The 14,291-nt window shown below is 32.5% G+C and overlaps 2 protein-coding genes across 3 annotated transcripts; both read right to left on the bottom strand.

Annotated features, from left to right (window-relative positions):
- Window positions 1-6,682: 6,682 nt before the first annotated feature.
- LOC109812533 (uncharacterized) lies at window positions 6,683-8,680 on the bottom strand. Its single transcript, XM_020376520.3, has 4 exons — window positions 8,274-8,680; window positions 8,069-8,172; window positions 7,621-7,998; window positions 6,683-6,929 (listed from the first exon to the last, which is right to left on the bottom strand). Exons 1-4 carry the CDS (start codon window positions 8,398-8,400, stop codon window positions 6,864-6,866), a joined length of 675 nt encoding a protein of 224 aa, XP_020232109.1. The 5' UTR covers window positions 8,401-8,680; the 3' UTR covers window positions 6,683-6,863.
- A 1,728-nt stretch (window positions 8,681-10,408) lies between these two features.
- On the bottom strand, window positions 10,409-13,864 carry LOC109812544 (Basic-leucine zipper (bZIP) transcription factor family protein). 2 transcript variants are annotated; one of them, XR_014427972.1, is made up of 5 exons: window positions 13,178-13,864; window positions 13,032-13,103; window positions 11,421-11,450; window positions 11,270-11,338; window positions 10,409-10,939 (listed from the first exon to the last, which is right to left on the bottom strand). XR_014427972.1 is itself a non-coding variant. In XM_020376531.3 (4 exons), the coding sequence occupies exons 1-4, from the start codon at window positions 13,853-13,855 to the stop codon at window positions 10,859-10,861; spliced, it is 861 nt and encodes a 286-aa protein (XP_020232120.2). In that variant the 5' UTR covers window positions 13,856-13,864; the 3' UTR covers window positions 10,409-10,858. The 2 variants fall into 2 exon arrangements, 1 of the variants encoding a protein (XP_020232120.2); XM_020376531.3 differs by lacking the exon at window positions 11,270-11,338.
- Window positions 13,865-14,291: the final 427 nt, after the last annotated feature.

Below are 14,291 nucleotides of genomic sequence, written 5' to 3' on the forward strand. Positions count from 1 at the left end.
TAATTCTTGCCAAATCGATTTTGAAATTGAGCCATATTTGCTTGAAGAGATTGCATTACAAAACTATCAGATTCTTCTTTCTTTTGTCTCTCCAAGCGACTTTCAAGGGTAGCTAGGAGAGTTTCAATCTTGGTAACGGTATAGGGGTCAGTGCGGGAAATAATAGAGGTAACAAGAGGGTTGTATTCACTTGAAAGCCCGTCAAAAATGATGGAGATGTGTTCAGATGGGTCAATTGGGGATCCAACAGAGGCTAGGGTATCAACAATTTTCTTGATTGATAAAAGATAATTGTTGAGAGAATTGGTTTTACAAATACCTTTGAGTTGGTTTTCAATTGACATACCTTTGCTCGGGTTTGAGATTCAAAGTATGTGTGGAGGGATTTCCAGATTTGGTGAGCATGGTTGCAACCCACCATACGAACATGAAGAGTAGGAGACATTGAAGCAAGAAGCCAGGTATATACGATTTGATCTTGTTGCTCCCAATTGGCATAGTCGTCAGAAATCTTACCAAGAGCCATAGCGTCGTTATCTTTGAATTTGTTGGGCATGCCACCATGAGAAGAAAAATCGATAAATTGTTGTAACTTGAAGGATTTGATGGTGCCTGAAGCCTGCATCTTCCATGTGAGGAAGTTTTCATCATCAAGTTTGACTAAGACAGGTACAATTGTTTGGATTGCGGAAGCTGTTGAAGAGTTCATTGTTTGCCCCAAGATCTTACTACTCTGATACCATGTAAGGATTAGAGAAGAGAGAAGAGAGAAGAGAGAAAAGAGAAAGAGAGGAAAGACAAAAATGTATATTGAACACTGTTACAGAATCATTACAGAGTATATATGATATGTGTTTTTTTTGTGTAAGTCTATGGGCCTAATGGGCTTTTAACTATATTCCCTAGAATATAGTTAAAAGTCCATTAGGCCCATAGACTTACAATCTTGTATACTCAATTCATTGATAAACATACAAACTAATATGAATAATGAAAAAACATACCTGAGTGGATATTATTACATAGTTGTAACTTTTACCAACAGAGTTTTAACATATCACATTCCCCAAGGAGAAAATAAGAAGTGTCTTCACCATTAGACACTTCAGCCATCATCTTATATCCGAAACGTGTTACCAAAAAAATTTGAATAGGAATCTAAAAAACACCAAAATTTATTTAGTACACATACATATATAATAAATTGAAACAGAAAAACTTATATTAATAAAAAAAAATAACAAATACCTTGGTGTGACATCAACAAGGTGCACCTTGCAGGATGAGCAGAAATACATTCTTATTTCAAGAACAACAACATTACGACACAAACATGATAAATACCACCAAGGAGAACCATGAACAACATCTACTATCTTTCCAAGGACAACATACAATCCATCCTAAATTTAAATTTTGAACAATTGAAACAAATATAATTCACATCTTAGAATATAGAAACATAATACATATAACTGTAAATGTTCATCAGTTCAATAAATGATAAAGATAACATAATTAATCCAACAATTAAAAAAAAATTGAACTTGATTAAACACAACCAATGTTTACCCTTTCATTATAATTTAAATGACAAATCTGCCTTCTATCATTCAAAATGAGAAATTCTTCATGCAATGTAACTCTTGGAACATGAGCTCCTCCACGCACAAGTCCATGAAAATCTAACCCAAACATTGACATGCTACATTACTAAGGCAAAACAACTTTCAACTTTTGAAATGAAACAAAAACCAACATCAACATAATACACACAATATAGAGTATATAAAAAATAGATGTTTTAAAGGTAATACAAGTAAAATGCTTGTAGAAACACAACTCATTTCACACACAAATTACGGTACTAACAATTAATAATTGTATTTAAACAAATTAATTCTTATTACCAATTCATTAATTGAAAAGATTTTTGGTTTAGAGGATTAATTAAAACTCTAGTAACTTTGGTGACATCTTGAATCACTGTATCACCTGTTTAGCAAGGAGATATCAATGAATTAAAAGAGTACAACATCAAGCCAAGCATAATGATCTAAATGTCTCAAATGAAAATGATAATTAAAACAACTATATTCATACCATATAAAATACATCCAAAAGGCATAACTTGAGCAAATTCAACACCAACCACTGGAGTGCATTTGCTATGAGATCTAAAAAAAGTCACGAATCTGTTATGCATATTCATCAAATAATGCACACTCGATATTCCCACTAATTTTGTCAAACTAACAAGATGAAAAAAAAAAAATCAATGTCAGAAATAGGGATGGCAATGGGACCCCATGGGGGCGGGTAATAGTAAACCCGTCCCCGTCCCGCTAGATAAAAATTGGTCACATACCCATCCCATATCCGCACGAGTATCCATGAATTTCTTGAATACTCACGGATATTCATGGATATTTATAAATTTTTTAAGAAATTTAAAAAATTATCTTAAAAATAATTTTAAGTTTATATTTAATATCATTGAAATATTAAAAATAAAAATTCAATGTTAATTTTGAATTTATATTTAACGTTATTTTGTTAAATAATAATAAAATGCAAGATAATCAATAACTTAAAATACATCAATCTCACAAGTAAGTTAAAGTCTCATCACAAAGTTACAATTAGGATAATCAAATAAAAATTTAATGTTAATTTTGAACTTGTAGTTTTAGGGTTATGTAATACAAGGATAATTAGGATATTTAAGAAATATTATTAAACAGGTATCCGCGAGTATGAATATCATCATACCCGCCCCATTTATAAACGGGTAAAAAATTATCCGTCTCCATTATCCGTGGGTACCCAATTAGCCTATCCATTTATTATCCGTAACGGATTTTATCCGCAGATACCCACGGATGCGAGTATTTTTTCCATCTCTAGTCAGAAACAATAATTTAATCCGCATTTCTTTCACATTATTGAGCATTTTATAACCAAACATAAATATGAAATTTACATGAAATCGATTAACTCCAATAACACCAACTTTTTAATCTCACCGTTAATCACATGTTCCCTCTCTGATTACATGCTTGATATGATACTAACCATGTCTACAATAAGAATTTACATTTAATAAGAAGAAAATAAACTTTAAAATTAAAATCAAACTAAAATTGTAAGTTTCATCATTCAACACAATAAGGTATTAAAATTCCCACGATGATATAATTATTATTCTCATACCTACTAAAAAATAGTGTTCATCCTTCCTCTGATCTTTATAATCCATGACATATGTTGCACTCATGGAAAACAAACCAAAATCACTAATGATACGATTTTCACAATATGTAACTCGTGTTCAAAATACTTTTAAATCAATTTAAAATTTTAAGATTGGATTAAATTATAAAATGATGTTTAGAGTGAGTATGTAAAAAACAAGCATCACTAAATGACATATAAAATAGGACAACCACTTTAGTGGTTACCACAGTTTGCTAATATCATAAGAAAAAAAAAATCAAAATGACTGACAAATATCGTTGTTAAAGCATAAATAATGACACAAACATCAAATGTTGTTACACACTTTTCGTAACAACAATTTTCTTGCCTGATGAATAGTTTTTAAAAGTTCTCTAGAATAGTCTAAAAGCCTGTTATAGGTCTTTCGGAGGAGGTCGTTGAAGACGCATGGTGGCGAATATCGGACTTTCCTTTTTTTCTTTTTCATCTTTTTTGGATTTTCTAACATTCCTTTTAAATTTAGTAATGGGCTTTTGTTAGCCTTTTTTCAGTTTTTTGAATCAAATCAACCAAGTATGCAAATCAACGGGGTCCAGTACATAATTCCCGCAAGACTGTTTTATTTCAATAATCAGTACTTCACAATAAGAATCATCCACCCTCGGTTACGATCATCAATTTGGGCCCAAATAAACCCTACTAGTTTTTTTTGGTCCGTTAACTACACTTAAGTTTGGGATCTGCTAAGTGGATATTGGGTCAAACTAAGTACATCACATTCAGTGACACAAAGCCCATATGAAGTACAATTGATAAATATTATTAATAACTACTACTTCAAAGGCACTATTTAAAAGTAAAAATATCAAAAAAAAAATATTAATTACCAGTTCCATTTTTTTTATCTATATTTAAAGGTTATAAAATTCAGATATATATATATATATAACTATAGTTTACAAATTATGAAACATAATCAATATTTTTGTTTCATTAAAGATATATAACTTCTTTTTAAATTCTTTATCTATTTTTTTCTCTATACTTAATCCCCGTTGGTTTTTATGCATCATTCTACTGCTCTAATATTTTGTACTCATTTATAGTAATTGTAGAAAAAGCGTAAGAATCGAAAAAAAATAACAACACGCTGGAAAAAGTAAAGACAATAGCATGAATGCATAATTCAGAATACATTGATTAATTTCATCGTAGATTTTTTTTTTAAAAGAAAAAAACATAGCAACAAGTTTTTTTTCTTAAAAAAATGACCTTAGATACAAATTTAGAGTATTTATTGATAGGTTTAAACTATTTATAATTACTGTAATATCCTTCAAATATTTGTTAATTAATAGAAGATTAATAATAAAAATAATAATAAATAAAGATCACGAGTAAACTTATATATGCGGATAATATGTGAACTCAGTTTTAATTTTGATAGAAAGTATTCGATTTGACTAAGTATAGATACAAATACGGATAATATTTAATTTATTAAATTAGATACGATAATGAAATGAGTATATATATACCTATCATGTATTCGTATTTATATTTACTTTAAATTTTTAGATACTTAATTTAATTTTTTAATATTTATTTAATTCTTATTTTATTTTTAATTTATCTAATAAAACTTAATTAATATAATTTTATAATTATTATTCTATACTAAAAAAAAATTTAATATTTTATATAAAATAATAATACGTAATTAATTTCTGATCAGATATAAGATATCTACAAATATGAGGACAGAGACACAAACTTCATTATCATAAGAATGGAGATAAATATTAGATACAAATGTTGAAAAGAGACAAAAACTTCGTACTCGACCTGCGTGGTTACTATCCGTGCTAACGAGCAATTAAAATTATTCAACTTTTCTTTACAAAATACAATAATGGAATTTCCTTGTAGTGAAGAGATACTTGTTATTTCTTAAAAATAAATATTAAATATATTTTCTATACCATAAATGAATTTTTTAATAAATACTATTTACTTTTATTTTCTTAGGACATTAGTGCTAGTAAAAAACGAAATATTTTATTATCAATCATTTAAAATGACAAATAAAAAACTCAAATCTATTATCGAAAATATGAAATCGTTGATAGTTCAAATTTCAAATATTTATTTGTTGTTATAATTTTATAATCTTCACTTTTTGGTCCTTAATTAAAAATATTTAATTTAAATTTCTATATATAGTATTTTTTTTCTAGTTTCTATTGTCTATTTACATAAAGACTAAAAGATAAATGTTTACAAAATTATGAAAACAAAAGATTTAAAATATAGAATACATAAAGGTTCAAATAAAATATTTTTAATTATAAAAATTAAAAGATAAAATTAATAATGTAGAACTAAATAGGTATTTAAATATTATGTTAATGCAGAAGTATTAATAAACAAACAAGCAAATATAAAATTAAAGAGATAATTAGACAATAAAATTTCATTTTAAAGCTAATGGTGTCATGCTCTTTTTTTTTTAAAATGATAATCACTCTGCAATCTGCATGATATAATAATTACAAATATTTAATTTATTATGGAAAGTGGTTACTATATACATATCTATATAAAATCTAATTAAATATTATAATTTTTTATTACAAAATACAAACTCATTTAAACAAAAAAAAATCATATTTTTATTAAAAAAATAAATTATCACAGTACACCTTTCTTTATATTTTTTATATTATTTTTTAAAATGTTATTGATACAAAATATTTACTAATTTTATTTATAACTAATTTTTGTCAAAAATTTGATTAATATTTTTAATAAAGTTTATTCTCCTAATCACATTTTTTTTTCTTTTACAAATCCAATAATTTTGATATTGATAACGAAATCATAAAATTTTCACTTATCAAATTTTTCGATTCTTTACTAATATCGATATTAATAAAAAATGCAATATCTTATAATTTTATATAAATAAATAATAAATAGTCCCCATATTTTATTAGGTTACGCATAAAAAAAATTAAAATTAAAAAAATAGTAATTTTAGACTTTAAAAGTGTCACATTTATTACGTGCATTTTCTTTCTTTGACAGGCATGGTTGGTCGTAGGTCTGGCTGGGTATACAAGTTGAGGTATGGCGTTTTGACTATATCCTTCTGTATTTGTGAGCATAACGACAGCTAATAATTGATTATTCAAGCCAAAATTTTACTGAAGAAAAGTGAGACCACTACCATTCACACCAACTATTTTTTTTTTGTTTACATTTCATAGTTTTGAAAACTACTTGCTTAAAGAACCAAGCATAGCAAGGTGTCCCAATATATATATATTTGCAATTTTGATGTGTCAGCGATGCTTTAGAAACTGGTATGGCATGACATCAGATCTCCCCCATATGTGTGATTTTTCATGACATGCAGTGGTCATCTTAGGGACCCCATAAAATATGAAAAGCAAGGGGAAAAGGAAAAAAGCAAATGCAGCAATCGATTGCTTTCTTAATCCAAGGAACAAAAAGTGCCAACCATTCCAAAGTAGAATATAAGAGCATCTTAATACATGGTATAATCATCACTCTTAAAGCTACTTTAGTCCCAATCCATGGTGCTATGTTACCCCCATCCCATTTTCTCTTTCCCTTCCTTCTTACAGCAGCAGTAAAGCCACTGTCTGCACTGCAATATGAAATCCAAATGACCCAATCATCATCACCTGCACTCACAACCCAATCAGTAACGCATCAATCTCACCTCTTGCATCAAATTAACACATTTATGATTTATGTCCACGTTTCTTCCAAATAAATCACATTTAGATTCACACATTTATTTAGGTGCACTAACATTAATTAGACAACATAACACTTAGTAGTAACACTAAACCACATTTAGGTGCACTAAAACACAACATAACATTTATGATTTATCCGTACCTTTGTAGCTAATAAACCACATTTAGCTACACACATAGATATACTCATTTAGGTGCACTAGCATCAATTACGTGCACCGACATCAATTAAGAGATATACAAGCTTAACAAAAATAGATCTGTCACCGCAATTTCAGCCACAATATCAAGCTTGTTAGTCTTTGCAATCTCATTGCATTGACTGATGCATATTTTCCACAATTTTCTACAAATTGCAACAAAATTGTGACCACAACCACAATCATAATTTATAACTTTTTTTAATTCCTTCGTTGTATCCTTCTTTGAATGCAATCATGTTGATACTAAGTGTGTCAACAAAAATCTGTCACCTTGTAACCTTAATCTGTGCAATATGAGGGAAAGTGCATAACAGGCTTAACAGCATAACAAAAACAGAAACACTCCACATTAAATGAGTTCATGATTTTGGGGAGAGAGAGAGAGAGAGAGAGATGTAGGGTATGGGAACCTGTCCTTGATGACCAGAGGTGGGTAAGGGGCGTATGGTAGCAGAGTCAACTTCACCAGTAGGAAGAGGCACTGCAGGGTTACTGTTAATGAAGGGCATGCCACCACCTTTATCTGGCACCAATGGAACTGTCACTGGTGAACTTGCTTGTGCTTGTGGTGCTGGACCAGGTGAAGAAACTCCTTGCCTTGGACGAAAAGGCCATGCAAATGAAGGTGAAGATGGCACCTCTCCACCAGAAGAAGGTGCTGGTGTTGCTACTGGAGCCATTGCTGAAGAAGTAATAACCTTTATGGCTAGCTTTTGAGACTCTTGGCATGCTTTCAGTGTGCCATTGTGGAAGGCAAAGTAGAAGAAACCAAGCCGAGATGGATGCCACTGACAACATTAAAAAATTTAACATTTTTTCACCTGACTCAGATAAAGATTGAGTCTTTGAGGGCCTTACCGTGTAGGGGTTGGCGAGAAGAGTGGCTTGAGTGAAGTTGCAGAGTTTGAAGGCGTTCTGGTTCTTGAAAATGTAGAGGCTGTAGTGTTGTTTGTGCTTGAAAACTGAAAATGTTGCAGAGTAATGTTAGCTAATACTGCTACCCAGTGTTGAACATCGCTTATGAAGATCGCAATTCCAAATCTGGGTGTTAGAAAGTACTTACTGATGGAGTCACCGATGGAAACAGTGGGATTCTTCCACTCTGAAGATCCATCCACTAGAATTGTGGCTGAGTGTGAAAGCCTGAACAGTGGAGGTAGGAGAAAGAGAAAGAGAACAAGGAAGGGCATTGTGATGAATGTGGTTTGTTTTTGAAACGAAATTGCAGCGAGAAGGGTGAATAATTTAGATGAGGATTTGAAGGTTTTGTTTTGTGGTGTTGTATTTATGTCTGGCCAGGCTCTCTGGGTAATTATGGAATAGGAAAAGAAAAAGAATTTTGAAAACTGTGTTTGTGGGGAAGAGAGAGAGAGAGAGAGGGATAGTGGGGAAGGAGACTGTTAAATTGTCAGGTGTGTTTGGCTTTTTGATAAGAGAGAGTTTGAATGGGTGCCAGACATGGGTGTTGGGGATGCAGTGCTCATATTATTATTTAACACAGCAAAAGGTGGTGTCATTTTTTTTCTGAAAAAATCTTTTGTAACGAACAAGTTGAAAAAATGGGTTGGAACACACAATCACAAGAAAATTTTTGGGGCTCTCAAGTATGTGATGGGGATTATAATTCTAAAATGATTAGTCTTGTGATTATCACACTGCAGTCAATATAAATGCTGGTTTCGTTTTTCAATTCAAACAAAACTTTCTTCTTGGGTGGTGAGAAATAAAAATTGCCTTTCTACTTTACCCCTTTTATTTTGAATGAAGTTTTGCTCCCTACTTTGTACAATGCAGTGTTGCTCACACTTTGATGCAAGCGGGAATAAAATTTTCAAGCTCTCCTATTTTTTTCTCTGCTTATAAGGTAACCGATGTAATTTAATATGACTACTAGGAGGGGAAAAACCACATTGATTGTATAAAAGGGAATGACCTTGCTAGGCCTTTTTATTTTATATACTAAATTAGGTTCTTTTTTGGTTAGATATAAATTAATTCTTGGATTAGGGTAAGCTTTCAACTACATATATGATGCATGGTCAGATCATATTATTTTTCACTTACGTTCCTTGTTGTATCCATAATACTTTTTGTCCATACGTGTGATATCATCTCAATCAAATAGCTTGCGGCCAAAGGATTACCTACATGCCTCAATTAGTTGGAGAATAAACAGACAGTATACCATAATAAATCTATGCGACAGTATATGGGTCTCATAAAGTAATATAATGTTTTTTATTCTCTATATTAGTTCATCTTACACTAACAACACTTTATCGTTGATTTTTTTTTGAGTAATTATTATCATATATCCATTTTTCTTCTACCTCACTTTCACCCAATTTTTCCTTTTTTTTTATTATGAGAAGGCTTAAAATATTATTTCAGCTGCAGCAATTAACAAAACAAGCATAAAGTAGAAATTAGATAATGATCTAAGCATTTCCTTGTTTCGGTATCTCGCTAATCTTAACAGGATTTCGCTATTAAGTAACAGGTGATGTGAAGTAACTAAAAACAGACGGAGAGAAACGAGGAACATGAAAAAAAGTGTTTATAATATTGAGATGTTGATATATAATATTCTTTGAACAACATTCAGCCACATGATTCATTTTCCTTTTAACTAACTGAGGTGTCCCTCGTTTAACAGTCCATCCTTTTACTGTTACAGCTCTGAAGTCCAGAATCCTAAACATTTAACATAAGATTAACTTTTAACAGACACTTGGTGACTAGTGTTATTGCTGTATAATGGCACAACCCTACGGAAGTAGGGACAGTCAAAATATAAGGCTCGACGTCTTTCCCAAAGGTAGCAGCTTTGCTCTCATTTGTTATTCTCAACATGTGGTCCAACTTACAGATAACGAAACCACAAGGATAACACGACAAAGAGGAAGCATCATTTTTGTTGTCTTTTGTCTATTTAATATTTTCTCACTTCTCAAAAGCTCTCAGTTTATATTTTATATAATCAAAATTTACTTCGGCTTTCTAGAAGAGGACTGTTGATAAAACAAAATAATTAAAAATATGATACTATAAAATCGATAAATTATCCGCACCAAAGACAGCGCTGTTGGTATTTTTCAACAGGACCAGGATCGTAAGGCTGAAATAACGACGCATCTCCACAAACCAGTGATTATCTTTCACATGCACAGAGGTTTCAAGATTAAACGCAGTGACAGATCGCATAAACAATTTCTATATACTTTTTCTCCAAATAAATATCTGTCTAAGCCATGACTACATTATATACTCGTCTACATATCCCCTTTGCTCTATACTAGCACACATTGGCATTCTGCACGGGAAAGACCAGAATGTCTAATTTGTATCTGAACTACATGGTCCAACTCCATACTTCTACTTTTACCTCCTAAGAATAAGCGAATGCTGTTTTTTTACGTAAAAGGAATTTTCCTTGGCGACTCTGGCTCCAATTCCTTCTATCTCTTCATATCATTGACCACGACTCCCTTTAAGAATAACCTATAGGCTGAGAACTTTGATTTAGTAGGATGATGATTAATTTGCTCATGTTATTATTTCCCCCATCACTGATGTGGTTAATATTCAATTCCTTTCCTTGCACCACTAGCAAATTTGATCTACCATTGTAAGGAGCGAGTATTTGATCTACCATTGTAAGGAGCGAGCTCTACGGAGTACGCATGGTGGCCTTTGCTTCTGCGCGATAGGGAGTACTTTTTCCATTAGCTGCTCAAGAAACACCCCAGGTCAGTCGCAATTCAATTACTTTTTTTATAGCTAACATCTATTCTATAAATCCACACTTTTTACAGTGACAAGCTCATAGCTAAAAGCCCAATGCTAACAAGCTTCTTGAAACATATCTTGGCAAACTAGTTATTTTGCATCTCTCTTATAAATTATTCAGTATGAGCACTGAGTTAATTTGCCTATCTCTTGATATCTCATATCATTCATATATACAAGCAACCTTCATGAATCAATAAAACATGAGGGCATTCATGATTAATTACCAGTCATGTTGCATTAGGCAAAAAATCTAGAAGAAATATTTACCGATAACATATTCTCTCAGTAGCAAGTAACCTGTAACCTTCAGCTAGAGTATCAACTGGGAAAGAATTTCTTCAAAGCAATATGCAAATTATCATCATAAATATTTTTACCAAAAGGTCCAAGACAAACTAACTTTAGAACAGATTAGTACCTGCTTGTACCTCTCCTTTTTCCTCTCAGCCTGCACAAGAATATATTCAGTAAGAGATCGCGAGGTAAAAATCCATAATAAACTCTAAATCTGGAAAGGCAAAAGGGCAACAAGAAATGAGGCAGACAAAAGTAGAACATGTATTTCAGGCTACACTCAAACCCCTCACATCCCCTGTTTTGGGAACATTCAGTCCAAAATGTGGATTGTTTGCAACCCCAAATGCTAGAAGAAACATTCCAATTTAAACAAGCACATTATATATCCGAAGTGTTGAAAGATTAGAAATTGGAAGTTCATTCCTCAGGTTTAAATAGAAGGAAAAATTTAGAGACTGAATCCTGAGGCGGAAATAGACATTGTCCCATCCCAACAAAAGCTTTCTTGCTTGGTACAGTGCAGACTCAACACTGTAGCTTTAATCCAATGCACAAACCCAAATCTACGTGAATTTCAATCACAGCAAAACAACGAAGTTCAAAGAGTTATCACTCTTCCAACCTTGTCCCTTCCCCCTGCCCCATGTGAGTAACTGGAAAAATGCTGTGACATTGCCTAAATAACACATTTGAACAAACAATGATGGAAATATTGATATTTTTAAAATAAAAAAGAGTACAAGCATTCTCAATAATGGGCAATAATTGACGTTTCTGTTTATATACACCAGTGAAGTTAGCACACTAATGATCAGTCAGTATGCAAAGTAGTAGCAGTGGTAGGAACATGAGATTTTATGAAAATATATTGATGTGAAAATCATACATAAAAGGTAACCACAATCATTACTCACAAAATATGACAGACTCATCTAATGTCCTAAATAGTACCGACACAAGTTCTAAAAAGTGAAACCATACGAAATTACAGCATTTAAAAGCTCAAGACAAGAGGATCATCATATGCAATGCCAACAATAAAATGGTTATAGGACAACTGAATTTTCTTCATTACTATCATCAAACATACCACATTTTTCTAAACCCATCTCAAAAACATAATAAGGCATTGGCCTAGAACGTAAATAAGGGGGAAGAAAAGGGATTAAAATTGGACCCAAAATTGAAAAGGCATTAAAGAAATTAAGAGCAGAACTGCTCAGCCATTTTATTATCTCAATGAGAAGACAGACCCCAACTATAAATACCCATGGTTTCAGAAACATTTACTACAACCAGATGCACATAAACAGGACAGGCTACACTAAAGCAAGGATGGCTGCGATAGGATGAGAATGATGGTGTATAAAAGTGTAAAGCCATTTATTTACGATGAAAGCAAGAGAAAGAAGACTTGCAAACGCGTATACGAAAGGAAAGCCCATCAATGCAAATCCCAAATATTAATGGATCGCATCCAACAGCATATTAAGATCCTCTCCATTTCTCTATTCCTCCATTTCTTCCATTACTATAGTTTTAGACATATAAATGAAATGGAGATGTGTCACACTTAATATAGAGTATCATTTATTTTTCGAAATGCATGATATTGAAAGAAAAACTCATTCATTGTCTCGTGCGATGATTACAAAAAACAAGAGACAAAATTGCCATGTAGCATGACTCATGAAAGCATCCTGAGGACAAAAATTCAAAAGACATGAGCCACCTTTTCCTTGATTAGCTTGTCATTCTCGTCTTCTAGTCTCACCGCCAATGACTCCAATTCAACTTGGTAAGCCTGAAACAGAGAAACTCAAATGACAATTCACAACCAAACAACATAGAAAAGTGAAATATGAAATTGAAATTTACCTGCTTGCGTTCCCTAGACCTAGCAGCAGACTCTCTGTTTTTGATCATCCTCCTCTGTCTCTGTTGCGCGGCCTTGTCCAACTGCTCCAAAACGGGACGCGCTCTCTTCGCTCTCCCACCTTCGACCACCTCCACGCCGTTTCCGAACCCTATGACGGAGCCTTCGGCGGCGTCGGGAAACGGCGTCGTGGGAAGGGGGTCGAAGGAGAAGACGCCGCTGCCGAGGGGCATTGGCATCTTGATGTCAGCGTCGTGGTCGGTGCCGTCGTCGTCGTCGACGGCGCCGGCCTTGACGAGGAAGTCCTCGAGCGTCATCATCTCGTCGTCGGGGGCCTCCTCCTTGCAGTCGCGGCGGTCGCCGGCGACGATCTCCCGCCAGACGTCGTCGACGGTTTTGGGGGCGGCGTCGGGGATGGGCATGAAGTTGTTGGTGGTGAATTGTGGGGTGGGAGAAGGGGAAGGAGAGGCCTCCGATTTTCTTGAATTGGACGACGGCATGAGCTTCGACGACGCCATTAACCACTCATTCAACGTCTCTCTGTGTTTCTCTCTCCTAGGGTTTTGGGATTTCGATTTTGGAATTTGGGAGTGAAGGTGTTGTTTTGAGAGTGGAAGCTGCAGAGTGGAGAACCCCAATGCCTTGTCGCCGCCTGTTTTTGTTTTTTTCTTTTCTTTCATATTTCTATACTAATACTAATATCAATTCATTTAAAAATCATACCTGATAAAAGATGTTGACTCAGTTAAAAATATAATAACTCAATGTAATATTTATAACTTTTACGATTTTATTTAAATATTAAAAATGAGGTTTTTGTTATTTTATTTCTTTAGTTTATTAAGAAAATTATATTTTATTAAAATTTTATTGTAAATTTAAATTTTAGTAATTTGAATATTATTTTTTATTTTTATACAATAATAAAAATCAAAACTCTTCAACTGATTTTTTTTATAATCATATTATTAAATAAAATATTTATTTTAATTTTATTGATAATTAATTTTTATTAAAGAATATAATCAATCACCTTTAATAAAGTTTCTCTATCTAATTTTTTTTTTCAAGATTCAGATTTAATTTCACTCAAACTAACTACTTAATATATACTTA

The sequence above is a fragment of the Cajanus cajan genome, chromosome 7, assembly GCF_000230855.2.
Source record: "Cajanus cajan strain Asha chromosome 7, NIPB_CcT2T_4, whole genome shotgun sequence".
Taxonomy (NCBI): Eukaryota; Viridiplantae; Streptophyta; class Magnoliopsida; order Fabales; family Fabaceae; genus Cajanus; species Cajanus cajan.

What these genes read in the sequence shown, in the direction of transcription:
- LOC109812544 (XM_020376531.3), bottom strand. Translation starts at nt 13,855, where the DNA reads ATGAAAGAAAAGAAAAAAACAAAAACAGGCGGCGACAAGGCATTGGGG. An exon ending in GGTCTAGGGAACGCAAGCAG is followed by an intron (nt 13,104 to 13,177) that starts GTAAATTTCAAT and finishes TCTCTGTTTCAG; the next exon opens with GCTTACCAAGTTGAATTGGA. An exon ending in AAAAGGAGAGGTACAAGCAG is followed by an intron (nt 10,940 to 11,420) that starts GTACTAATCTGT and finishes TTTCTTGAGCAG; the next exon opens with CTAATGGAAAAAGTACTCCC.
- LOC109812533 (XM_020376520.3), bottom strand. Translation starts at nt 8,400, where the DNA reads ATGCCCTTCCTTGTTCTCTTTCTCTTTCTCCTACCTCCACTGTTCAGG. An exon ending in TTCCATCGGTGACTCCATCA is followed by an intron (nt 8,173 to 8,273) that starts GTAAGTACTTTC and finishes CAACATTTTCAG; the next exon opens with TTTTCAAGCACAAACAACAC. An exon ending in CCTCTGGTCATCAAGGACAG is followed by an intron (nt 6,930 to 7,620) that starts GTTCCCATACCC and finishes TTGTGAGTGCAG; the next exon opens with GTGATGATGATTGGGTCATT.